General features: G+C 39.0%; 2 protein-coding genes across 2 annotated transcripts; one reads left to right on the top strand and one right to left on the bottom strand.

Annotated features, from left to right (window-relative positions):
* The first annotated feature begins 577 nt into the window (after positions 1–577).
* LOC131783040 (neurogenic differentiation factor 4) lies at positions 578–1,595 on the top strand. The gene is made up of 2 exons (XM_059099794.2): positions 578–1,116; positions 1,275–1,595. Exons 1-2 carry the CDS (start codon positions 685–687, stop codon positions 1,350–1,352), a joined length of 510 nt encoding a protein of 169 aa, XP_058955777.1. The 5' UTR covers positions 578–684; the 3' UTR covers positions 1,353–1,595.
* Positions 1,596–3,714: 2,119 nt separating this feature from the next.
* On the bottom strand, positions 3,715–27,498 carry LOC131783028 (DNA-directed RNA polymerase III subunit RPC1). Its single transcript, XM_066167239.1, has 42 exons — positions 27,381–27,498; positions 25,862–25,997; positions 25,300–25,449; positions 24,698–24,857; positions 23,910–24,064; positions 23,646–23,699; positions 22,974–23,095; positions 22,130–22,229; positions 21,562–21,639; positions 21,042–21,179; positions 20,784–20,831; positions 20,091–20,194; positions 19,561–19,606; positions 19,206–19,301; positions 18,489–18,629; positions 17,048–17,117; positions 16,555–16,682; positions 15,694–15,829; positions 15,274–15,386; positions 14,883–14,934; positions 14,343–14,427; positions 14,052–14,139; positions 13,784–13,895; positions 13,177–13,290; positions 12,893–12,988; positions 12,533–12,594; positions 11,923–12,078; positions 11,217–11,338; positions 10,974–11,042; positions 10,360–10,385; positions 9,901–10,089; positions 9,369–9,520; positions 9,150–9,236; positions 7,467–7,535; positions 6,935–7,051; positions 6,712–6,820; positions 6,428–6,500; positions 5,879–5,978; positions 5,718–5,786; positions 5,418–5,481; positions 5,066–5,135; positions 3,715–4,682 (listed from the first exon to the last, which is right to left on the bottom strand). Exons 1-42 carry the CDS (start codon positions 27,422–27,424, stop codon positions 4,589–4,591), a joined length of 4,194 nt encoding a protein of 1,397 aa, XP_066023336.1. The 5' UTR covers positions 27,425–27,498; the 3' UTR covers positions 3,715–4,588.
* Positions 27,499–27,512: the final 14 nt, after the last annotated feature.

The raw sequence follows: 27,512 nt of genomic DNA, 5'->3' as shown, positions 1-27,512 counted from the left end.
GAAAATAAAGGCAGTATTCTGATCAATCAATGACATGGCAAAAGTTTCAAACAAATTCAGGACTCCTTTTAACAGGTTTATTTCAAAGTCCCTCACTTGATAGCATTGATAAACTTCGAGGGAAATAACGAGAGTCGGGAAAATCTTAGGCCACACTCAGGGAAAAAGATACTGTTTCGGCTCATCTTTTGTTTCCACTAAACGGTTAAACTAAATTAAGTTATCAAATGACTCGAATTCGTGCCAGTTTACATCAATTACTGATTTAACAAAAAGTAGCGAATCATTCACAGCGAATGTAATTTTAACGAAGCGTTTCTTCAATTGTGTGTTGTTTATTCCAGTACTTCTGCTCGCTTGCTTAAAATCATATCAAAGCTTCAAATGGATGTAATTGCGAGATATAAATCCACTGAACCTATTCAGTGTCAGAATATACATCAATTTCGGGTGACTGACACCGCAACAAAAGCTTTGTGGCGGAGCACGCGCATGGCGGCAAGCGTGTGCACGTATTGTTATGTAAAAGACGTCTCATACACGCGTGCTGCAAAGAAAAGTCTAAGAAAGATGAGTTACAGGCAACAATAGGCAAGGAGCCAGTGAGAGGAGAAGGGTCCAGCCACTAGAACCGGGAAGAAAAGAAAGCATCTGTGAAGCGGAGCATTTGTGCAGCAAAAAAGTATGACAAAAGAAGAAAATAACGCAAGCGACCAGCTTGTTCCCTCAAGTAAGGAAGTGAATGCGGCAGATAATTCAAGATATCGGAAATGGGCACAGCTGGATCGAAGTAGACGGTTGAAAGCAAGCGCCAGAGAACGAAAACGGCGACATGTTTTGAACAACGCTTTGGAACTTTTACGGAAGAAGGTCCCGTGTGTTGATCAAAACCCACAGAAACTTTCCAAAATTGAAGTACTACGTATGGCTATCGACTACATAGCCATGTTAAGTTGTTATTTGAAAGGATCTCAGTCTGCAGCGATGTTAGCGGGGCAGCTTCCACAAGTGGAAGTTGCAGCATCCATCACACCAAATCGAAGCGGAACTCCTAGCGTTCTAATGCACGACCAAGCGGTCACCATTGTCGTCCCAAAAACTCTGGATCAATTTCAGGTAAACTCACTACGCAGTTACAATCCGAAAAAATGATTTTTCCCGCTTGGAGTTCATTAGTTAAGTCAAAACGTACTTTGTCACAAGAACTTCTCGATTTAGCACATTCCATTGAGATGAAATGCGAGGTCTAATTTCCTCTTCTTGTCGTTTCGCAGATGGGAGATCACTATGGTATTAAAAGCTCAGAGCTGGACGTATACCTGAAAGGCTTCCAAGACTTTGCTCACGATTAATGAAAATTATATAACTTTATATCTGTGTAAAAATCAAATTTGTAGATACCGCGTAAGTTTTTATCTCTTTTTCTATGAAAATAAAAAGACTCAAAAGTTGGATGGAATTTTTAAATTCTTTTATACTACTGCCGTTGACTCTAAGTAAAATGCAACAGCTTGTATTAATGAAAGTATCTTTATTATTCTGTACAGCTGTAGCCGAGTCAATATATTACTGGAATAGATTCAATTATGAAAAATTGTCTTTAAACAAGCTGTAGTGGATTTCGTGTTAGTTTTTAAACGCATCCGTGCTTTTTTTAATGTCCTTCTAGCCACGCACAAGAAACAGACAGTTCAACCTGTTTCTTCCCCCATCTCGTTTTTGCGCGCGATAAGTCTCGCAAACAGTTGCCACACCGAATCCCACCGACCAAAACAAACAGAACTGACCGGTAATTGTGTTGTAACATAAGTAGACTTGGTTTGTTGGTTAATTCGTGTACAATACCACAAGATTCCCCCATGTAAACTCCACGGCTTTATCGAAGGTACCTATTCACTAAATTCGCGGGGAAATCATGAAAACATAAATTTTTTTGTAAGCGGTTCGTTGCAAGCGACAATTGAAAAGGCTTATCAAAGCACCTAAATTTTAAAACTGCTTAAATTAACCGCCCTTTGTCTCTGGACCACGTGTAGGATTATGAATTGTTACGTTCAAGTAACACGAAATATGGCTCAATGGCCAAAAAGGCGGCTGATACATCAACAGAAATCATGATAAATTTTTATGCCAAATTGCACATTTCGAAATAGGCGGCAGTTTTCAAGAATAACAATTCAAACCAAGAGTTGTTTTTAGGGTCGGCTATGAATTAATCACCAGTATCTTAAACAATATAGGACCTGCGATCACAGTTTGATTCAAGATGCTGCTCCGAAAACTAAATGCATAAATAAAGACAGGTTGCAAAATACAGGAGTGCAATCTTTACGAACAAGTTTTAAAGATAAAGTGAAACAGAACTAACCTCTACAATTTTTGAAAATTAGTTTACTTTTCGTGCGTCCACGAATTAAAACCACGTGGTAAAGTAATGGGATACACAAAACAATGTCCACTTATTTAACGAAACTTCATTCTTTACTCTGTTCCTTAGCAACTTTGCATTAATAGTACGGAATAAAACAGATCCTATGAGTTAATTCAAGTTTCTGCTGTGATTTGATTGTCTGGTGTGAATTTCAACAGCAACAAAATTATTTCAGGTTGAAAACTGAAATCCAAACACAGTTTTATAGTTCATTAAGAAAGTGACCGCAGCATTTTGGTTTAAAACAGAATTTCCGCATGTTGTTGTCAATTCAATGAACATTAAAAAAAAATTGAAGGAAGCCAACTGTAAAACCTTACTATTATTTTTAAAACTGACATTCAAAACAAAATCAATCTGGATTTCACGCGACTGTATAGAATATCTTAGAACTATGCAACGCCGGCTAAATTTCTTTTTAAGAGCTCAACATCAAAGTAGAAAACACAACCTTCATTTTAACATGCATCTTTTCCACAAACTAAAATTTCATAATCAACTGAATTTTCGTCATCTATTTTATGCCTTTTTTTAATTGACATCGCTCAAAACAGCGCTGATGATTTTAGAGCAATAATAATTCACTAATAGGAACAAGTGAAAAGTAACCCACACCTCCAAGCGAATGCAAATTTTCACTTGTTTCAAGCCAACTCTTTAACACGTCAATTTGAAGATGGTACGAACAAAACAAAATACCTGTCACTTATCAATAGATTAGCTGGCGCCTAGGGAAATAAAACAACATATCAAGGCTCCCAGAAGGGTGGGAAGGCACAGTGTAAGTTCGGATGTACAATATCATCCACACGCGTGAGAAATCAAGGCGTTATTTTGCATTAAGGGTTCCATAGCAAGGACTTTGATGTCTGCAAATTACTGTTGTAATTATCTCCACGTGGGATCAATGTCTCTCTCAATAAAGTAGTTGAAATATACACGTGCTGAATTTGAGCGCCAACCGCGTTTAACAACCCGCATCGAAATTCTGCCGTCGCTGGTTTCCGTTTTTTTTTTCGGATCTTTCACGCAACGGCCATACACTGGAAAATCAGGTTCTGTCAAAAAAAAAAACTTTAGAAAATGTGGAAAGCATGCGATTTCGGCGCTTGAAAATTTACGCGTTCATCACGTCCACACGTATGCAACAAGAGCTATTCCTATGCAGACGCTTTTATTAATTAACAGTCTCGGCTAGGGCTGATAATTATCAACTTATTGGATGAAAAACTTTGCTAACATCAATTATTTGTTTTGATAAACAACTTAAAAAAACATGTTGAAATTTTCGTTAACTTGTATCGGTTTGTAGTTGTATAAAAATATATAAACACACAAAAATAATTATCTGCAGCTTTACTAACAAATGTCAGCTTGTTTTCAAGTGAACTTGGCCACAGCATTGTTTCTTTTCACCCAGGCTCCGCTCAGATAATGGGGTCCTCTATCTTCGTTTAGTAATAAATCATCGACAATCAATGTCATTTGGGTTCAATAGAAGTCAATGTTATAATCATTCTTGACATGTCAGAGCGAGCAGTCGTGCAAAAAGGGGATTGTATTTCAAGACGAAAGTCTAAATTAAATAGATCTTCGATTGAAGGGGAGGAACCTTTTTGCCCCCAAGAGTGACGAGCATCTTACTTCTCCTTACAATATCACCCCTGAATCAAACACGAAGGTCACAAGAATAAAAGAAATGATCACCAACGAAAGATGCTCTTGATTGTTAGACAAATTCTCCTCATCAGCACCTCAGGAAAGGTATGCAGAACAGTATGGAGAAAATGCATACTGATGTGAGGGTGTAAAGGGTTACATACTACGCCAGAATCACACAAAACGATGATAATCAATCACGTTCTTTCTAAACATATGCATTTTTTTTATTCTGACGATCAAGGCTCCCCATCATTATGTAAGAAAGCAGATTTTTATATAGGTATCTGGAATTTGGACTTTGGTGTAAGAGCTAACTTTGCTAATAATTTCACATTGTGACATGGGCCTATTAAGGATCTTTCAAGGAATGTTTTTGGGGATGAATTGTCGATAAGAACAGTCTTGAGACTAATTACATTGCTCTTAATTGTATATACAACTTTATAACCGCAATCAGTTCAAATATAAGTGCAAAGTTCGTTTTCATTCCTTTTGCTACCTCACCACGTCCATGGCAGATTCCGGCAAATGAAATGCAGGGTTGTCAAAAATTAAGTTTCTCCGGCTCGGTGGACCTGTTTTTTCTGGCGTACAAATAATATTAAGGATAAACCATGAAATAGTTCGTCTAAACTAGTTCAGTTAACTTCATTATAACAGCTATTAGCTTTTGTATTTGTAGTTTAACCATTGTTGTACGGCGCTCTGAACGATTGGTGGACACAGCGCTCCATAAGTGTTTTTATTGTTATCATTTAATATTAAACTAAGGTCAAAGGATCTGTTCTCAATTAATACCAAGAAGTACAATAGTGCTGAAAGTCAAGCTTTTTTTTCACAGAGCAATAAATGTTTCCTGATGGAGTAAACAGACGTTAACACCAGAGTACTCATGAGAATTGATATAAAGATCACTGGAAGTATGGAAGCTTCGACAAAAACGTCAAAAACATCAAGCACGTAAAAGGATATTTGTGAAGGAGTTTGAACATTCCTGTACCAATACTCATAGGAATTCCCATAATAATACACTCGCTGACACCTGCAAGGCAAGGAAAACCAAACAAACGAAGATATTACGTGCTAACGATATCACGAGCCACGTGCACCATACCACGTGCTAGGCATAATACGTGCCCCGTATCGCGTGTCATATCATGATATCACGCGCTTGGGTAAATCATGCGCTTGGGATTGTAAATTTTCCAATATTTTTGTTAACATATGAAACCCTGCGAAGGCTTCAAGATTTCTGGATCACAACACGCCTGAGACGTGAAACCTTTTTGGTGTTATAACATGAGGTATGCTATCTTGCACTCACCATCAATGGAGTCTGTCTGACCGTGCAGAGCTGCGTCAAACAAATGATCCGAAGTCTTTTCAAACTACAACGGAAAGAATAAAATATCAAAATAGAACAGCTGAGAAATCAGCTGCGCTCATTTTACTATGGTCAGATGGCTATCCTATCCTTCGTGGCTTTCGCAGTGTAGCGAAAGAGGAGGCATCGAATACATTTCCCCTCTCCTCTGATAAAAAGTACTCCATCCCTCCCCATCCAATGTCATTGGAATCCCCCCCCCCATAACGTAGACAAACCCAATGTAAGAAGATGACTTACAGATGCAAGCATCAGGACACTTTCCTTCATCTTTGCCAGACCAAACCTTGTAATACCAAGTACTTCTCCCTAGTAGAAGGAAATAAATGGCATTGGAGATGGACAAAAAATGCATTTTTCCATCATGAGAACAAAAAAAAACTCCAGAGATTTCCACTCACCTTAAAAGTCATGAGGTCCGCAAGTAACATCACGTGACGAGTGTCGATACTCATCCCATGACTCTTCATGGTCACATTGATTTCGTTCATTATCGTTGCCCTAGTAACAGAGAAAGAGAGGTACGTCACGACACAGAGTCAAAATATTAACAATTTAAAAACAAAAAAATCAACATTGCTAAGAGTTTTTCCTAAATTTACCAGTTTCGGAAAACTGTCAGACACCAAAACCAACATCAATGATATCATTTGAGTCAGGAAGTAAGAGTATTCAAAGACGTACAGCAACTAGGTTTAAGTCCCAATTTCCACCCACCCACCCCACCCCAAGCGTCCATATGCAGAGCATTTTGCAGGTTGGTATCTCAAGACCGAACACATGGGATTCTTTAAGGGCATTTATTAGAGAGAGAAAAAAAAGAAATACTGAAAATCGTGCGTTATAGGTCGTCAACGCTCTTGCAAAAAACAATGAGATTCCCGAATCCCGTACAGCGTGCGAAATTTATTTGCACTACCGCAGATATTCAAAGGAACTACTGTGCATGCCTGGCAGCTTCGATTCCAAGAACTTTTTCTACTTCAGCTGTGTTGTTGGAAGTGGCGGCTGTGCCTTTAACACCTATAGACAGAAAAAAAGAGAGAACAATCACTCGAGGCGTGTTTGTTTTACGATTTACTACAAATCTGATTGGTTAAAGGATTGTCCCGAGTTTTCTAGACCAATTGCAGGACAGACGATCAAAACCAAGGTAATACAGAGAACTCTCAGTATAAAACTGGAATTTGCTCTGACACAAATTTCGTATGACAAAGAATGTCTCAGAACTAACCAACTGTGGACATAACAGAGAGCAAATCATCTCCTTCCACTAACAGCTTGTAAGTGTCTCCCTGAGCTTCGTCAACATGGATGATGGCGCGGTTAACATTTTTATGTCCCTAATAAAATGCAGAGTAAAATAATCAAAATTAAGATCATAATGTCAGCTGTGAAGGAAAAAAAAAGCAAAATTAACTTCAAAAAATTCAAAATGTTTGTAAACTCATTGTTACCTTAATGAGTACGTTGGGAAGATCAGATTTTAGCTGTTGCATTGTATAATGAAGGGAAGACTTGCTGCTTTCACTGGGATAAATACACAGCTCTGATTTGCTAAGAGCGGTCACTTGCTGCAAAGAAAATTAAGTTTATCACAGCAGATCACAATCTTTGGCCGTTCCTCAGTCCCTGTGTTCAGTCCCTGTGTTCAGTCCCTGTGTTCAGTCCCTGTTTTCAGTCCCTGTTTTCAGTCTCTGTCTTCAGCCCCTGGTTTCAGCCCCTGGTTTCGCTGTGCTTTTGATCCCTGTTTTCAGTCCCCTATTGATTTCGGTTTCAGAGAACCGGATAATACCTTGGGTACAATGGAAATAACAAAACTTCCCCAAAAAAATTTTCCAACAGATGTAGCTATTTTCAACGTTATCATAATTGCACATATCTAACTGGTTTAAATGGTTAAGAAACTAGTGACTAAGAAGGCTCGTTAATCTTAGTGAAAAACCTTACTTGGTATATCACACATAAAAGCCCCAAGGTCATTCATACCTGAGGTTTTAATTTCAGCTTTCTTGTATTGCAAATTGCAAACCTTATGGAATCAACATCTACTTCGAGCTGATAGGTGAAAACAAACACGTTATACAATAAGTTCTCTGCAATAAGGAAATAGCCTATTATATCTTTCCCGCACTCACCATCAACGCAATGTTCACCCGAAATTGTCATCCGACACAATTTTTCCCGTATTTCTGTCTTTAACAAATGTAAAAAAGCTTACAGTGTTTACCACCCGTCAAATTTTTCGATTTTTTACTATCAGTTTAATGGATCTTGACGATTATTATCCGACAAAGTTTTCCTGCGCTCAATGTTCTGAAAATTTTCCCGCCCTTGAAGTTTCTCGCGCTTGCTACTCGTTTAAAGTATCCCGCTTTTACGAATTTCCGAATAACACGTTCCATGGCAGGTATCTTTTGTTAGTTTCATGCTTCCCCGCAGGGTTTCCCACCTGCTGCAGGTCGTTCAATCGTGACAACCAAATGCGTAATATGAATAAAATGCCTAAAACATTCTGTAAGACAGAATACAATTCACTTCTAATATTTCTATCGCTTTCCGCCGTATTAAGCGCCAATCACCTCCGCTGGTCATACGGCTTCTCGTTTGCCACTTCCCGACTTTTCTAGGGCTATAAATATTCGTATAAATTCTTCTTAAAGGTTGCACATACTGCTCCACATCCCACATAATTGCACATACTGCTGTACTTAGCCTTTGCGTCGTAACATATTTTAGAGCACGTTTCCCATTGTTTAATTTTTCTTTTTTGCAGCTATTTGCCACCTGCAGCCTCCTACGCGTTACCCAGCTTTCTCGACCGTTTTGACACAACTGTTATGTGTTTTCCCGCCCTTTCCAGCCGTTTCCAATTTTCCCGCCTTTTTCACCTACGCCAGGTTTTTCCACGCTTGCCTCTAATGTCTTCCTTTTCCCGTTCTTTCATCCACTCAATGTTTTCGAGCATTCTAACGCTCTTTGAATACACATTGTAATTTCCCGCGTTTTTACGATCCCACATAATGTTATTTCTGCGTTTTTTGCCTCCTATACAGCTTTAACTTTTGATCACAAATACTTTCCCGCGTTTTTGCCACCCGTTTCTTAATTTTCCCACACTTTCTTCCTCCCTATAGTTTTCCGCGCTTTCCATGAACAACACTACGTAACATTCCTTCAAACCAATTGAGCCCCCGATATCCCAGCGGTTAAGCCTAGGGCTAAGGTGACGAATATCCGGGGCTCACAAGGTTTGAAGCAATTTTGCCTAATGCATTTTACTTTCCAAGTCTCACTATGTTAGTTTCCCCGCGTTACAGCCACACGTTACGCCTTTAACCTTTTAACTCCCAGATCTGATAGTCAATTCTCCCCTTTAGCTCCTACATATTTCCTTTTAAATAAGTGACAAGAATTTGGTGTTAGATCAAGACAACAACTTCTATTTGATAAGTTTGAGTACTCTCATTACCTGTTTGCTGGATGATGTAAGGACAATACAGGGAGAAGTTAGATGTCAATCACTACTGGGAGTTAAAGAGTTAACACTGTGACATGATTTCCTCTGATTTATTTAAGCTTGTGTTCCGAAGTACAATTATCACCAACTGGTGCTAACCTGCTTAACATAACTAGGGCAAAAATTCATTCATACCACCGAATTTTCATTACCTTGAGTAATTTAATCCTGTCCATGGCCAGTTTGACAAGAATAAAACAGCTGTTGGGTAGAAACACTTCCTCGATGAACTCTGAAACCTGTCAGGTAAAACAAGTTATGAAATTGAATATTGAGCGTCGAAAGATTTTATTTCGACTTTAAATTATTTTAGCTCAGCCTTATCAAACAACAGCGTTGTACGACGACACACAATAGATCATAACCCATACCTCCCCAAGTAGTGTTTTCTCGATGCGACCCTTAACCCCACGGGCCTCGTCAGCATTTTTGTCATTCATCAGAGGAGCAGAGATAATTGGTGTGCTAATGAATCGGGACGCGTTAATGATCTCCTTGATACGAGGAACACCAAGAGTGATGTCTGATTTAGTTAAGGTAACAAAGGTATTGTACGACACAGAAAATATTCACAAGAATCAAGACAAAGAGTGCTAAAAGACCTACTCTGCGGGGGCAAACTTGTTGCTAAAGAGTTAACAGTATTCTATAAATGTACGTACACTTAGAATAACTGTATAAAAAGTTATTAAAGAAGTAACAGCTTACTTGATCATTTCTGAACAAATTGGTCTTTCATCAATCAAGATTTTACGACAGAGATTTTCTAAGAGCACTAATTTATTATTTCGAAAACTATAAAAAGTAGTGTTTACAAAATAAACTCTTCTGGAAGCACTGGGAGTACTGTAACAAACCATGCTGTAACTCTTAAAAACCATTCTGAAACGAATAAAAGGATACTCATTGAAGCTACCCCAGCGAAGTGAAATGTTTTCAGAGTCATCTGCGTACCAGGCTCCCCAATACTCTGAGCACACAGGGCTCCCACTGCAGTGCTCGGTTCAATCTTAGCTCTTGAGTATTTTTCCTTGCAAAGGTTCAGGAAGTGCGTCAGCTGTGACTTGGTGCAGCGGTCTACCCATGAAAACACTGAAAGGAAATAGAAATAGTTTGACGTATCTCCCATCCCACTGTGAGAGTAGAAGATCTACCTGTTCAACAACACAACACTGTCCTGGCTAGAGCTAGAACCCAGATCCCTAAATCTAAAGTAGGGCGCGTTGGCTACCAGACCACCGTTTCTCACACACGAACATCTTAACTTCTGACTCTCCCTTGAAAACTCGCGACCTCAAAATATTTTCTGGGTTATTTATAATTGGCTTTAAAAACTTCTACAAGGACGTAAAAAATACATACCGTTGGATCGACTTGTTTCAGAAGCACTAGGGGAAAGACGAGAACAAACACGAATTTACCAAATCACTTCCAGAATTGATCAGCTTATAACATCGCTTTAAACATGATACGTTTATCACCAAGCTAACTGGCTATCGGAACAGGCAAATTGATCAGCTTAAGGAAGTTATCCTGATATAAAAATAAGCTCTTTTAACTAATTTACCCGGGCATTTTTATAGGAAAAGAGAGTCACGAATCTGATCTCGGAAGTTCAGTAAAGGATGATAAAATTCAAACGGGGCAAGCGTCTGTTCATTGCTATTTTTGAGAAATCAATATAATAATATAATAATATTGGATTTTCATACCACCACTTCTACTAAAAATCCAGTGGCGCTTTACAAATATTGAATAGTTTACAGTATGAATTTATCAAATTCTTAAACAATTTATATTATCTAAAGAAAAAAAATCAGAGTAAGTGCAATATTAAAAGAAAATAACAATCCTTAATATGAAAAAAATTAATACTCTATCTTAGTTATCAATTCGCTAAGCTAAGTTGTAAGCACTCCTAAAAAGAAACGTCTTCGCCATAGATTTAAAACTGCAGAGAAGCTACAGTTTCTTACCTCATTTGGGAGGGAGATAGCTGCAGATGTCTTTTCTCAACTCTCTTGGCAATGTCTTCAACAAATGTTCTGTGGAAGACACAAAAAACTGACTGAGTATCGTAAAAACAAAAAACTTCAGTAATAACAACCAGAACAAAGAAAGATGTTGCAAAGCCACCAGCTCTGACGAATTATGTGAGCACTTAATTTGAATGATGACCCACGGCCCATCCTGTTCGATTGTAAGATTTACGGAGCTACCTTAAATCCTTCGTGAATTCCGTGCCACAGTGTTTAAAGTCCGAGCCGTCTAAAACTGGTAAAGCCACTTGGAGAATCTCTTTTGAACTGAGAGGTTCTTCGTCTTTCATAGGGAATGAACACTAATAACAAAACAAGACGAAGAATACTTGAGCACATGAGTCAACCTCACTTACCAAACTAGCTGGTCTTGAAATATACTAAAACATTTTGATGGCAGGTGTGTAAAGAAAATTAACAAAACACTCCTTTATCAGGATCGTTTTGGATTAGACTACAGAAAATTCAAATTCTTAAGGGACCACCACAGAAAAATTTACAATATGAGCTGAACTAAGATATGGTTGTCTATCTGTTGTTCCATAAGACCAAAAAGCATATCTTTTCGTTATCCTGTGAATTGTGGTACTTTGATATATGTTGCTGAGTTTCATTTTGGATAAGACAGAGTGTGCATTCATTATAAGTAGAATTACGTTTACAATTATTATGATTTCAATAACAAGACGCTCAGTCCATTCGGACCACGCTAAATTTGACAGAGTTAACGCTTTGTCACACGAAATGTTTTGCATAAAATGCCCGCTATCGAAACTTTCTGTTGATATTTTGATTTTTCGAAGAATTGTAACTCCCCACAATCTATGATAAAGGACTTAACTGATGGACAATGCATGCAATCAAAAGCCGGTTTTTTTATACTCACCTGAACGTGACTGAACACGCGCGTATAGTCCAGCGGTTTATCCTTTCCCTCCATGTCAGTGGGATCCAGTCCATCTCCACCGTACATGAACTGCACAATGTCCCCGACTGAATTTCTTACTGTCAAGTCATACTGCGTGGCGAGATCTTCCAACGACTAAAAATATGCCCAAAACGAGAATTGTTGTTCTTTTAGTGATAACAATTTTCTCTCTCAACCACAAGGTATTAAACTGTAACGACAAGTAATCAAAATGGTAAAGTCTTCTAAGCTGAGTGACTCATACTGACTAAGCTCATGTGGATTTCTTTAGCAAGAAGTGACTAACTGATTGAAACTCGTCCTAAATCAGAGGGATGCTAATCCACTCCTGGTTTCCCCTCGACCCCCTCTCCCTCCTCCCAACATTTCGTCAAGTTCCCTGGCAAATTTCTGTCTCCCATTTATAAATATACCCGGAAGTACGGGGAAAACGTGAGAAAAGAACTTACTTCCCCGGAACACGACACAGGGCCTGGGCCCCGACGCATTTAATGCAGAGTCCAACACGCTTACCACGATTTTCAAATCAAACTTCCTTGTTGTTGATTTGTTTTTCGTTATTTTGTACCTTAACAAGTCGTCTTTGCATGTATCCAGTTTCAGCAGTTTTAACGGCAGTATCCACAAGTCCTACAATGAAAGAAATATCTATATATCTGTACTACCTCCACAAATTCTAGGACAGGCATGAAAATAACAATGAGACTGACAATGACAAGGACAATAAAAAGATATCGATAACAATAATTACATTGATACCATATTGGCCAAAATAAAAAAAAACTGTTTTCTTTTCTTTCCGATGACATTATGATCCATCAGAGCTGCAGGTCTTCGACATTTTTTTATAAATATTATGAGGACCAAGACTTTTGCTGAAGTCACCAAAACTTCAAGAAAAAAATTAGCAAAATTTCGCTTTCAATACCTTCTCTGCCAGCCATGGTGTGAAAGAAGAATTCTGTGGGAGTAAGGCCGGAGTAGAAGCTATTTTTGACAAATCCTTTGGCAGCCGGAGACTTGGCTGTGATGTAAAGAACGGAAAATGGATAGTGTAAAAAAAAAGAATCAAAATCAAAAAAAAAAAAAGATATATTTTCTTTTTATGTTCGTTTGCAGTCTGTGTTGTTCAGTATTTTGTTTGTCCATTATTTTTGTTGGCTCGCTTTTTACAGATCGTAATCATTCTGGCAAAGCTAAAACATTTCTTACAATGTCGTTTGAAGTGAGGTAAAGCTCTGTCCTCAAATCCATTTGGGATTCTCTTGCCTGAGATGGCCTGCTGACCAACACAGGCGATCATTTGTGAAATATTGATGAACGATCCTGAAAACAGAATAAAAAAATTGATCACAAAAACATGTTTAAAAAAGTAAGAACGATTAGTGTCTCTTTATGAAATAATAAGCACAAAATAACAGGAGTGAAAAAAACTGAAATGTGAGTATTCAAACTACGCCACTGAGCAGTCTTTCATTTAATTCTGTTCATTAAGCCGCAAAAGTTGCAGTCTGTCGACAACAGGCCTTGTGTGCCATAATTCAAATGAAAGCGGCTGACCAATACTGTCATGCACGCGATTTCATTTATTAGCTTAACAGTTTCAAGGTTTCGATAACTTTACCCATAGGCCACTGTAGTGAAGCGATGCCCAAACACGAGAGTGTGCACTCAGGCTAAACAATCCACGGTAAGAGGTCTTATGGGCAGCGGTAGACCGCCAGCAACTAGCTTTTAGTGAAACCCATAAGTTTATTAATCCATGACTCTGATCATACTGAATTTTCTTACGAGGTGACAGTGGATAGCTTATACAAACCTTTTGAACCACATACTGCCATTGTTAGAGGACTGTTGGTCTTGTGCAGCTCGCGTAGACAAGCTTTTCCAGCGTGATCTCTTATGACAGAAAGCTCTTTCAGAATAACAGCCTAACAAGAGTACACACCACAAAAACAAAAGATAAAATTGTCCTTAAGGATGATGATTTGGTTGTAGTAGGTGACTAAATGGTAGCCATTTTAGATCGGGCACACAGTTGCGGCGTACATCATTCATCGATCAAGTTCGTTTTTATCATCACACACCTCAAGAGTATCGTCTGCGCTACACCCTGGCTGTGTTTGCAACTTGCCTTCTTTAAAATCCTGAATGAAGCTGTCACACTTGGAATAACTAAAAAACCATACCAAATTACAAAAAAAAAATTGTAAGAGCGGGTTGGATGCATATAGCGGAAAGTTCACTATGGGATACTTGAATGGAGCTTGGCCATCATGATGGGATTTCGAATGATGGTTCAAGGATACCGTTGGTCTTCTTCAGCCCTTTTTTATGGCGCAGAAGAAAGACAAGTTTGAAAGTTATAATACACATACCCGTTATCGAGAAGTTCATCCTTTGCCTGCAGAAGTCCGTGGCCAGGCGTGACGTCACCAATACCAATAGAAAACCCTCTGTTACCTATAAAAAAATTACATCAGCACATTTTCATTATTTTTCTCTAAAAGATTATCCCAATATGACGCGCAGAGGTTTCATATATCAGTGTTGACATTAACTTGAGCCAAAAGGAGTTATGTTAGGAGAGATTTTTTTTGTAACAAACCCACGCGGGCTCTCTGCTCACTAATTTCAGGTCGGATTGGAACGTTCAATTTTGGATTTGGAAGGAGGAAGGAAGGGAAGGGAAGAAGGGAAATAAATTATGGGAGTCGAACCGGAGCCACAGCGATAGAAGGCTTGTACTCTTATAGCGTCCATCCCTGATCCACGAATTGACAAAACAACACCTTTTGTGTCATCGTTTGACATTTAACAAAGTAATTATGGTGTCGCGTGCAAAAGGAAAGCGTCACGTTTAACTGGCAAATGTTGATGGTTATTCAGCAGCCTTGTTATGTTCATCTACTACTCACTCAGAAAGAATGGACAAACCCTTGCCACTCTCCACATAGCATCTGCGGCAGCCTGTAAAGAACATCAGAATATTAACTCTCCAAACCTTCTCCCTTTCATTTTCTTCTCTCGTCACATCGAGACGGTTTCCATTCTAGCAATACAATTAGCGAATTCTTCATTCAGTCTGGAGAACGGGGAGGTGGGGGGAAGAGAGTCAGTCGTCGCTAACACAATATAAATGGGGGACTAGGAGGGGTGAATAAGGGGGATCACTAGAATACTACAGATCCTTGGGGGAGATCAAGTGAATATTATCGCAACGCACCCCCCCCCCCCAACCCAAGGGAATAGATAATAAACGGCCCCTTGCTGCTAAGCAACAGTAGTAAAAGAAAATACTGTAGTTACCTGACCACCGAAGTCTCTGAGGAGCACATAGAAGATACTGTTCTTAGAGCCAGAACCCAGCACAGCTTTATCCAATGCACCACACATCAACTCACTGTTGTGAATGACCACATCTGTCCATGAAAAAGAAACATATGCTAAATTCACGCTTTTGGACAAATTCTCAGACGAGACTGAATCCAATAACTGCCTGAGCTTCTCCGATTTCCTTCAGCGTGAAGTGACGAGGAATTTTGCCATTGATGGAGAGTCAGTTCACTACAGATCAAGTCAAGTTTCTCTGACAGTCCGTTGGTACCCATTCCTACTCCTGGATGGAGAGAGGCGCTGAGAGAAGCATTGTTATCCATCTCACGTGACCCAGCCCCACCCATTCCTCCCTCCCCCCCTCCTTGCATTTAAAAAAACTACTTTACTTACAAGAGTCTTTAAAACAAAGATCCTCTCCGCTCGTGTACTGTTTTCCTTTTGTGCGAAGGTTCATTTTGATTGGCATGTCCATATTCGGTCTTAGTATGACATTAAACACCTGTTTTCCAGTCCAAAGTTTCACTGGCTGCCAAATAAACAAATTCAAAACACGCATCTTAATAACAAAGTAGTGAATTTCTAATAAACATGTAGTGCTGTGTCAGTAAGCAAGTGAAATGCGTCGCTTGTCTTCAACTAGATGTTGATAAATAAAGATAAACTGCCGCATTTAATTTTGAAAAGCCACCGTTTAGGTTGCTAACCCTTCACTGGGGAAAATTTTAACTCCAACTTCTATTAACAGTCGATAAACAACTAAGTAGTATTTCAGACTTCTTATTTACTCACTCTTCACCACTTTATTTATACTCGTACACCCCTATAAGTAACTTGTACTTTAGAACTAAGAATACATCACACAATGCTCCCTGAAGCGTTGTGTGACATCCCAAAGAACGACTGCGAGGCGGAGACCACATTAAAAACGACAGGTGACATTGTTTTCTTGTCAAGCGCATTTGCTTCCCTAGAATTTCCCTATAATATTTCCATGGCTCGTGTTCATGTCACGGCATTTACTTTAGCAAATCTCGTCTTTAACAAGTTTTTTCTGACAAGTCTCCCTGTTCGAAAACTGGCATGTTGGCATTTGGACCACAGGAATTGTCGAGGAAAAGCTTGTCACTACCACTCGAAAAAGGAAAGACGAAAAAGATACGACATATTTGTTGGGGAAACCTCTCTGGTCACAGTGTGCTTTCTTACTTTTCGTTCAAAAAACACAACCCAACTCGTTAACAACAGTCTCACCTTAAGTATAACTGGACGCGGGAGATCGATTCTGATATTCACGTCTTTCCCAGCCAGGATGTAAGCCAACAGCTGCGAGATGTGGCTCCGATCAAGAAAAACATCTTTCTGTGTCAGCAGATAAGCCCCTGGAACAGCACGGAAATTAAAAGGTAGACAATGAATGAGTTTTCCAAGCAGTCACCGATAAAATTCTGTTGTGGTAGATAAATCAAGAATTCGGGCTCCAACCAGCGTTGGCTTCCTTTGCTATACAACTCGTTGATCCAGAGTGACTCGAGTGACCCGATGGAACCCGAACATCCCATGGGTTTCGAGATCTCAGCGTCCCGAGCGACTTATTCTTTGTCTAGGGAAAAGTATAACTGACGTAGTTGACTGAGCGCGCGTAAAGCAGCTTTGTTCCTTCGCCCCTGAATTCCTGCATCGTAAAGAGATAAAACAGAAACCGTGTTGGAAGATTTACTCTACAACTATTATTGAATTTTCGCACCTGTGATAAAATCCTGTATAGCGGCTATGAGAGGTTCTCCATTCCGTGGTGTTACTAAATTCGATTTGACCTGAGGAACAAAGAAAAAAACTTTATCAGTTGATGAATTCTCTGGTCTTAGGAAATTTTAGCGAACAAAATCAAGGCGATGGCGCCTTTGACCATATTAAACAAATTCTTTAAAAAAGAAGGCGGATCTACCTATGCTTAGGTTCTTGTCAAAGCAAAATGTAGGTAGAGTCTTCATGAGGATTTCAAACTCATGTAACCATAAAAATCTGTGCACATGCCTTTTCCATCCGATATCAGACGCTTACGTCCAATTTCGGACCCTCTTATCTGATTTGGAACGTTTATACTCGATTTGGGACAAGAGCGTCCGATTTTGGAAGCAAGGTTCCAATTTTGGACATAAATGCCTGATTTTGGACATTGCTATCTGACTTTACCTTGAGATACTTGCGTCAGACTTTGGACATCAGTGTCAAATTTGTGACGCTAGCGTCAGATTTTCGACACTTACGTCTGATTTTGGACACCAGTGTCTGATTTTAGACACTAGTGTCCGATTTTAGATTCTACTGTCTGATTGCCGTCTGAATCACCATCTAAACCGCCGCCTGGTTAGCTCAATTGGGAGAGCGCCGGACTGCTGTGCGGGAGGTCGAGAGTTCAATACCGGCCGGACCAACACTCAGGGTCTTAAAATTAACTGAGAAGAATATGCTTCCTTTCTCAACATCAAGAAATGGTTAGATATTCTAGTCTTCTCGGATAGGGACGAATAAATGGAGGTCCCGTCTCCTGCAGGGTTAGGGGTAGGAGACGTTAATTTCCCACGCACGAGATTACTGTGTGATGGATGTCCTCCCCTGGGGTGGGATGGGGGGGAAAAGGTGAGGTCGTTACATGGACTAAAGCGGCTGCCAGAGGCGCCTGATTATGCTGACGTCCGATCTCAACCTTAGTAAAAATTGTAAGCGCATTGAGATTCTTAAATGCGTATTAAAGAACGTTCATTATTATTATTATTATTATTATTATTTTAGACACTGGTGTCTGATTTTAAACTTTACAGTGTCTGATTTTAAACTCAAGTGTCTGATTTTAGATGCTAGATTCCGATTTTGAACACTGGTTTCGATAGCTCCTATGTGAACCTATGTCATCACTCTCTCGTTCGGTTTTTCCACAAAGCACGTGTCCCTGATTTAGCTCATTCATCAAAATCATTTCATTTAACACCTCGGCCGCATGTCTGCACTTCGCTTCTCGAAATTTTTAGTGTGGCTTTCCCCCTCTTCTAAACTTTTGTCGCCTGTAACCCCAACCCCTTTCCCTGCCGTGACCCAGGAATTTACTTTCAGATGGTCTCTATAACATCCTGTATACGTGCGTTACATTAAGTTCTAAGATTTATATATGTATTTATTGCATCTACCCCCATAAGTGTCAGCGCTTCAGCTTTCGCTTCCTCTGTCTGTGGCAAATGAAGATTCATTTCATCGCCGTCAAAGTCTGCATTGTAAGGGGTGCATACACATTCATTGAAACGGAATGTTCGGTGAGGTCTCACCACCGCCTACAAGGAAAGAGAAAACACAGAATCACCATGTAACTAAGCGGAATACCTCAGTCAAAATCAGCATCCAAAACCAACCAGATCTTAAGCTAGCTTATTTTCAGTTATGCCCATTGAGGTTTGTTCGTTCTTTTTTTTTGTTTGGGTTTTTTTTTTTGCCCATGTGCCTTTCCAAGTTGATAACATAGTTAATTCTTCGAGTGGTGGGTCATAAAAGGTTCAGTCTTTCAAGTCTGTAAGCCTCTTCCTGCAAAACCTCAACCATCATATAACAACCTAGAGTGCTTTATGACCTCCTGAATATGACCGCAACCTCTCACAAGAAACTCCCAATAATTCGTCAAGTTTTCCTGAGGCACCGTCAGAGGTACTTGTTACAAATAGTGCAGATGCTTTTTCGTTTGTTTGTTTTTTAGTCGTGGAAGAAATAAAAAGTCGGCAAGCACCAATTTTCTGAAAAAAAAAATCAGGCTAAGACGGAGATGCACTTGAGCCGAATGCGTTGTTTAAAACGTCTCTACCAAACTGATTAAAAAGAAATGAGAGGGGAAGTTACGGTTTCATCACTTAACAAACCTGATGAGCCATGATGCTAAGCTTGTGAAGTGAGGGCTGTCTGTTGAACAGTACTACATCTCCATCCATAAGATGCCTTTCAACGATATCTCCATACTGAAGAAGACAACAAAATTACAACATGAAATATTTACCTTATCCTGAGACAAATTTCAAAACTGAGTATTGGAAGTAACCTGGCATCGCATTGCTTTCGCTTCACTTCGCTCTGTGATCGGTCGAGAAAACTAGTACCCAGGTCTCGACCCATCAGATACAAAGCTAAAACCAAACTACGTTAAGAACTATTTTTTTAAAGTTTCCTTCTATTTGAGCTAAAAGTACAGAAGGATATCAGATTTGAAAACTTGGTTACCTTCAATTCCTTAATGATCTGTTTTCTATTGCCATACTTGAGAAATCTGGACGAAAAGAAAAGAAAAATACGTTAGCAGTCAGTAACCATTTACTATGTACTAAATGTGGGTCCCAGGCTACTTAAAGAGGAGAGACGTGGCTCCCGATGGACATTGTAGAAAAGCCTTGTCCTTTTTCCCTTTACGTTCTCCAAGACCATTGTCTATAAAGCGAGAACGGATAAGAGCCGAGGGAGATTTAAAAATGCAAACACAAAAGTGTGGAAGTGTCAATTAGCTTAAAAGAACCGCTTTTGGCAGCTCATAGAAACCAATTCTTTAATCCATGATTTAATCCACGAGCCAGCACGCGAAGCGAGCGTGCGAGAGTTCTGTGAGAGGTCTGGTACAACCGTACCACGCCGTCTTCTCGCACACTCGAATTGCTCGCCGGCTCGAAAATCGCGAGCTTGGCCGCTCCTGTTGCAGCGCAATCGAAAGCCTGCTTACATGCTACACAATGAGACAAATTAAGATAGAATCAGCTAACTTTCTGATGTTTGTTTGCCGTTGCTGAATGAAGTTGGCTCCTGGATGTTTATCAGCTCCATTCAATATCAGCTGCTTCATCAGTTGTATGTTGGCCTCTGTCACCTGTGAGAATAATACAAAACTTTGCAGAAAAACACATATGAAGATCTTGACTAACTGCAAAAACAATCCTACATTTCCCAGCTTATGTGACTGGCGTTACACGGACGATAAGGAAATAGAACAATTTTCAACTGAACGTCAAAAAGTAATCCAGAATTGCACTGGTTTCCTGTCCTTCACTCTGAGCAAAATTAAAACCCAACAGGACCTAGTCTTTTGAGTTTCCAGTTCTTTAAGCATTTTTGAACAACTTTTATTTACAACAATCAAAGTGAGCTGTAATAGAGAGCTTTTCGATTGAGCATATTAAAACCAAAACCAAAGCAATCACAACAGCCAATCAGAAAAGGAAAATATCTTTAAGAACCAATGAGAACTCAAAATAAAAACAGGGAAACTGCCTGAAGCGCGGGAAAACAAGGGAGACCAAGCCGTGATTGGGTTTAATTTTGTATCTGATTGGTTAGAAAGTTGTGCGAGATTTCTGGACCAATCACAGAGCAAAGTAAGGAAAAATCTCAGATAGCTTTGGAGATAAAATGCAATACTTACTCGTTCGGGGTAAGTGAAGATAGAACACAATACTTACTCGTTCGGGGTAAGTGAGAACCTTTGCCACATGTACTGGAACTGCTACCTAAACAAATAAAAATGAAATAACATTCTTTCCTCAATCAATATAACCGAAGTTACCTGTAGGGGCCTAACCTAGCTTTTTGACAGATTCTAAAACTGAAACTTCAGAAAGAAACAAACGTCAAACGTTGCAAGAGATGGACTCTGCCTTGTGATGAAATAACACCTTAAACATAAACAGTATCAACTTCTAACTTATTTTAATATTTACTTGATCAATGTGAAGATTAGGATCGGGTGAGATGACCGTGCGTCCGGAGTAGTCCACTCTCTTGCCAGACAGATTCCCACGAAACCGACCTTGTTTCCCCTTTAGTCTTTGCACAAATCCTCTGGAGCCTTTCTTGGGCTAATGAAATATGGTATAAAACAGAAATATATTATGAGGTAGATCTCTGAAAACTACTTGCTACGTAACCTGTTCGATGGTTAAAGTGACGGACTGACGGACTGACTGACTGACTGACTGACTGAGAGACTGACCAAATGATTGACTGACTGACTGACTAAAGACCAACTGATGATAAACATGACTTAGAAAAGAACTACAGGAGTGTCTAACCAACCCACATACTAACCGCCAGAATGACCATCCAACAGACCATCTCACTTAAAACTAGTAACTTAACTCAATTAATAAAAACCCAACTGAATGGCTGACTGATGTACTTACTACCTTTAAAACTAAGAAATCTTCGTAGTAGAAAATATAAAATCAAACCCACACCCACCTGCATACTCAGAGGAATTCCTGACATTTCACTGTTAATGTACAAAGCACATTGAAGCTGGAGAAAATCCCAGTCTTCCTATGGATATAAACAACAAATATCTATGGTTCTAAGTAAGAAGTGTGTAAAGTAATAAAATAATATTTCCCACATCTAAATATAAAATAAGTCAGGCAATTGAGTCCACATATCCAGTAGGTTTTCTATTCAAGATCTTGTATGTAATTTATAAGAAGAATCTTACAGTTAACCTTTGCTTCCACAGGTAGCCTGTGCTGGCTATTTAACCCTTTACACTCTAACATCAGTATGCATATTCTCCATACTGTTCTCTATACATTTCCTTAGGAGCTAACAAGGAGAATTTGTTAAACAATCAAGAGCTCCTTTACTTGGTGATCATTTCCTCTATTCTCCTGACCTTTGCATGCAATTTAGGGGTGACATTATAGGGAGAAATTGGCTGCTAGTCACTCTTAGAGGTTAGAGGGTTAATATAAGTGATATACAGTCAGAACTGATAGCTCCCCAGTGCAATCATTTGAGCCAAAAATGACTCCACACTTACCATAATCATCTGTACTTTAGCCCCTGTTGCTCTGTGTTTACTAATAACATCGTTGAGGAAAATGATTTCTGTGAGCTTCATGGTCAGATCATCTTCATTGCTATCAGTGACAAGGAAAAAAATTGACATGATTATTTTTTGGTCACATACAAAAGCTAATTAAAAGAATATTTAATGGAGTGCTAGTCTTTCACAGATTACAAATACCAACCAAAATTGTAACAGGATTCCCTGACACTTCACTTGCACCCTCAATTTTATTCTTTTCCATGACAATTCATAGGAATCATTAGTTAAGGTTAGGTAATACTAGCCAAGTTCACCCCATTTTTCACTTATATTTAGTGACAAGAAGAATGGCTACTTTCTCCTTGAGGTGATGTTTGTATATCACTGTTAACCACACTCTCCATCCACCCCCCTCCAATTCATTTTGTTTCTGTACAGTTTGTTCCTCCAAGTTTCCTTTGCATTACGTAACACAAAGTATAGCTTCTCTTCCTTGATGGAATGCTATTCCACTGCAGATTACTCTTCGCTATTAAATCAACTTTCCCTGACAGTTTGTCAGCACCAATTTAAACTCCTGGGTAGAGAGAGGCAATGCACGAGTCCAGTAATTTTCACAAGAACAAGTCACAATAAAGCAGCCACAGCTGCAACTGAAGTCATTCAATTGAGAGTCAATGTATCTGCTAGGTCACCACATTTCCAGCAAAGAGAAACTTTCAAGAACCAAGCACAAAGACCCTGACCGATAAAGCACCACTGAGAAAGCTCAATCTGTTGCCTCGCAAATTAATAATAGCCATCAGGTAACCAATTGCATCACTGAATTACACACCTCCCACTCTGTAGATCACTGATTACAGATGGTCTGATGCATACAGGTGGAACCAGCAAGCGTGTCACAATAAGATTCTCTGGTCTACCCAGCTCAGGTTTCATCATTAATAAAGGGCAGTCCTGGAGATGATAAAGAAAATACAGCAGTAATATAAAACAATGATAAAAAAGTATCTATGTTTCTATCTATCAGAGGCTAGGTGCTGCATAAGGAGAATGGGAGGCAAGCAGCAGTCCCCTAAATGGTAAAGAGATCACCATGGCAACTGAACAACAGATCATCTCTTGGCACAACATAAGGTTGAGTAATCAGATAGAATACTTACCCACAATATGGGAGAAAGGGAGGATGAGGAGGGAGGGGAATGAAGCAAGAAAAGTAATAATAATAATAATAATAATAATATCAATATTTAACAGGGGAACCCAACTTGCTACAGCTGTTTTCAGTGGGGCCCTAGTGGGGCTTATGCCAAATGGTAATCCCTGACAAAATAAGCATTCTCTAAACAGGCTGAGTAACTAATGTTGAAGCCTTTTTTACCATTGTATGGTAATCACTTCAAAAGTGCTCCTTGTCACATTTCCACTTTGAACTGATCTCTCATATAGGTTCCTTTCATTGACTTTATTTTTATCAAAATCAAATGACAATCACTTTTACACTAACCTGATCAGGGATTTGTTCAAATAAGGTGATAACCCTTAATGGATTCAGTACTTCCTGTTGAATGAGGAAAGAAATACAAAATCACCATAAATTTGCTCCATAAAAACTACCATAATCATTTTCCATCTTTTCATATTTTCCAGCAATATGAGATTGAATTTTTAGTCTAAAACAATTCTGTAACTGCAATTAAACAAGCCTTTGCACACGAACCTTCAAATTTGGAAACAGGACTCAGGTTGCCATTAATTGTTTCATACAAACCTGTGCTCTGCTCAACAAACTTTCCAGTTCTTTGTTGTATTCAATGGCCGAGCCAAAGGATGCTTGAAACTCTGAGATAACAGGATCAATGTACTTCCTGGCTGATTTGTACTTTTCATGCACAATTTTCATCATTCCGCTCTTTCGTACAAAACCTGAAAAAAAAAACAAAACAAAGAAACTGATTGAAAGTTTTCTCAAATGAGCACCTCCCTTTCACCACCTTCCTCACTTTATTAAATAGCAAAGATACAAGGGAAACCTTTTTTAGTTTCAACTACAGCCAATCAGTAGAGGTTGATAGTTTCTTAACAAGTACCCCCCTAATTAAGAGCCCTTTTTCTGATAGGTGCCCTTCCTTATAGCTGAAATTTTAAGTGAGCATCTGGGCCCTTATCCAAGGATATACAATATTTGTGATAACTTCATTTCCATTTTTTCTGGCCACCCATCCACGAGGAGTGAAAGTAATGTTAGTCCTTAGCACTTAATGTTACCAAAACCTTACCACTACACAATGAAACTGACAACAACTTCTCCCACATTCCCTTTTCCCAAACACATGCACAGCATAGCTACATTGAGATATACTTTCACACACAAAATATCATTCAATAACAAGGATGAAAGAATAGGAAAAGAACAGTGAAGACCAGTCATTTAGAAGCCTCTTGCTGAAAGGAAGACAATTTTCTCTCATCTGGTTGTGGCCAGAAATACCCCTGGTGCACAAACACACACAGTTTAGTTAAAAGGATTTGTATAAAAGATATCCAAAAGTGAGTTACCATTTAATGCCTCACAGTATGGACAATGAGAAATCTTTTTGCACTTTTCCACAATCTTCTTCTTTAAGCTCTTCCTCATTAAAGATGAGACACCTGATCTGCTTAGTTGATCAAGAAATTGTTTCTTTTCTTGAGGTGGTAACAGTACTCTGGCACATGTCTAAGTGAAAGGAAAAACTATTTACCATAAAGCAGTGACTTATAGGTTAACAAAACATCTTACAGATGTAATGACCCATTAATAATAAACCTTACTTAGAACAAAGCCATTAAGAGAATTGTTCTCCCTGAGCCCCAGGATGAAATGCTAGTCTACTGCAGCCAGCCCCAAGTATTTCATCAGGTTCCCCAGACCATCATTGGTACCATTTGTTCTCCTTAGCAGACAGTGGCATGATCAAAGTTAATTAGCTTGCCCAAGAACACAGCACAATGGCCCCAGTGAGGCCAGTCTCATTCCAGTTTACACAAAGTTCAGCAGACTAGCCCTCCCCTAAAATTACATGACATTTTATAGGGTAAATGGGATTGATTCTCCAGCTCTTTATTTGCTATATCTCTGCATGTAAAAATCTCGCGATCCCATATCCAAAAAGACTTACCTTACAAATGCTTTGCAAAATGACAATTGTTGACCTAAAGAATCCAACATGAAAGATTGGAAGTTCCAGATCAAGGTAACCATAGTGACCTACACAATCAGCCAATGGTTTGCCACATGTCTCACAGCTCCGATCTTTAGTGCTTGTGCCCTATCATTACACACAATATCAAATAAATTAGCTTCATTTAATCTCCCATGAAATATTGTCTTTGAAAGGACACACTCAATTATTTTCTCAACCAATAGATTCCATATTGCTGTACAACTATTCAGTCATCAATAAATCAAAGATGACATCAAATTGTGTTAAGAGAAAAAAAGTGGCACCCAAGGTGCAGCAGCATGTCATTGATATTCTTGTCACATATGCACAGCAAAATGGAACCTATTTGTTTCATTTAATAAAAGATACAAAAGTTTTTTATGGTGACCTCACCAATGCATCTGTGCTCCAACAGATCACAAGTATTAAACAATCAAAGTACCCAATATATAATTCAGCTAATTATTTAAAAAAGGTGGTAAACAGACAACAGTGAAAAAGGCAACTGTTTTGTTACCATGTGTGAATCTAGCACCCCAAAAGGGACAGGGGTACGGCTTTGATCCTGATTGTACAGGTTTTTGCTGACACAATGAATATGTGCATATTGGTGCATTTGTTCTGGTGAAAACAGTCCGAAGTTGACATGGCTTCTGTAAACAGAGGTAGAAAATATGTTTAGTCACAAAATGAAACTAGATTTAATTCTTGCTTAGACCTCAACACAACATACAACATGGATTCTTAAATGTTATGCTTTTTCCTTTACAGTTCACTGCCTCATGTGCGTAGGCTTTAACCCTTTAAATAAAGGGGTAAGTTTCTAAAGAAACTGTGGTGCTGCATCGGTGGGAGAGTATGGCAACTAATTTAGTTTTAACAACTGAGTTGAAAACGTAAATTAGCCACAGTAAAGGCTAAAAAAACTGACGTTTTGAGCATTAGCCCTTTGTCAATTGCCCTGATGAAGGGCTAACGCTTGAAACGTCAGTTTTTTTACCCTTTACAGTGGCTAATTTACGTTTTCAACTCAGTTGTAAACACTAAATTACCTGCTTTAACCCTTTATCTCTCAAGAACTGATTGTTAATTCTCCTCTCTTAAGCTGTTACACATTTCTTATAAATTAGCGACAAAATTTGGCAATCGATTGCATTAACAACTTTTATGTGATAATTTTGAGTATTCTCACTACTCATTTCTTGCATAATGTGTGCATATCAAAGGGAGAAGTTACATGTTAATAAATTCTGGGAGAAGAGTTAATAAAAATACCTCTTCTTAAGCAGATTGGAATCATTATTGTGAAGTCTACACACACACCAATTAACATATATTTAACATATACAATCCTCAGTCACCATGGTTTATCAGGGACATAGCCAGGAGTTTTTCAAAAGGGGGTCACTCTTTGTCAAACAGAGGGTATTCACTAGTTTTCACAACCAGAATATTCTAGGCTGTTTGCTTAAAGAAGGCTTACAAAGGGAGGTTTGACAAGAACATTAGACCCCCCCCCCCCCCCCTTGCTGCACCCTTGTACATAATGCTATTTGCCCTGGAAGAGGTGCTGGTCTATTACAGGTTACTCTCCCCTCCCCCTTCTGCATTTAAACAGCTTTCCCTGCACTGTTTGCAGATCCCTATTTCCTTAATCTCTCCTTGAATTTAAAACTAGTATTTTTCTCTACGTAGCTCTAGCTAGTTTGGAGGCATTATGGGGTGATGGAAAGAAGAAAGTGGTGAGCTGACGCTAGTTGGTACTGCGAGTGCTGGCCGTTGTTGCACTATTAAACAACACACGTGCACATTACGTGCACACCACATAAAACGTTAAAACATCAGTAGACCAGAGAGGCAGCATAAAAAAGAAACGTAGAATAATTCATCCATATTACTGGAGCAATTAACGATCCAAGCCGCAAATTTTAGCCGTGAAAAAAAAACTGTTGTAAGTTCTCGTACAAACATTACATACATACTGCTTTAACCACAAATACCGCTCCTAAACACACAGACAAAGTACAAATTCTTACATCTTCTTGGTGACTCCAGATTCTTTAAACTGCTCTTTCACCATGATGGAGGAATAAAAGTTGTAACAGTTTTTACGAAGATTCTTTGAAACGTCTTTTTTTATTCCGCCATATTGGAAAAATCGCTGCGAT

This window comes from Pocillopora verrucosa, chromosome 5 (genome assembly GCF_036669915.1).
Source record: "Pocillopora verrucosa isolate sample1 chromosome 5, ASM3666991v2, whole genome shotgun sequence".
Taxonomy (NCBI): Eukaryota; Metazoa; Cnidaria; class Anthozoa; order Scleractinia; family Pocilloporidae; genus Pocillopora; species Pocillopora verrucosa.
The sequence above is the reverse complement of the archived record's forward strand: the minus strand, read 5'-3'. Positions and strand labels throughout refer to the sequence as shown.

Bases quoted from the DNA above. Each gene is read 5' to 3' on its own strand.
- LOC131783028 (XM_066167239.1), bottom strand. From the start codon at position 27,424: ATGGTGAAAGAGCAGTTTAAAGAATCTGGAGTCACCAAGAAGAT. The intron at 7,052-7,466 runs GTATGAATGACC...TTTTCTTTGCAG, and splicing joins AGCTGAAATTAAAACCTCAG to CAAGTGACCGCTCTTAGCAA. The intron at 5,482-5,717 runs GTAAGTCATCTT...TTTCCGTTGTAG, and splicing joins GTGTCCTGATGCTTGCATCT to TTTGAAAAGACTTCGGATCA.
- LOC131783040 (XM_059099794.2), top strand. From the start codon at position 685: ATGACAAAAGAAGAAAATAACGCAAGCGACCAGCTTGTTCCCTCAAGT. The intron at 1,117-1,274 runs GTAAACTCACTA...GTCGTTTCGCAG, and splicing joins AAACTCTGGATCAATTTCAG to ATGGGAGATCACTATGGTAT.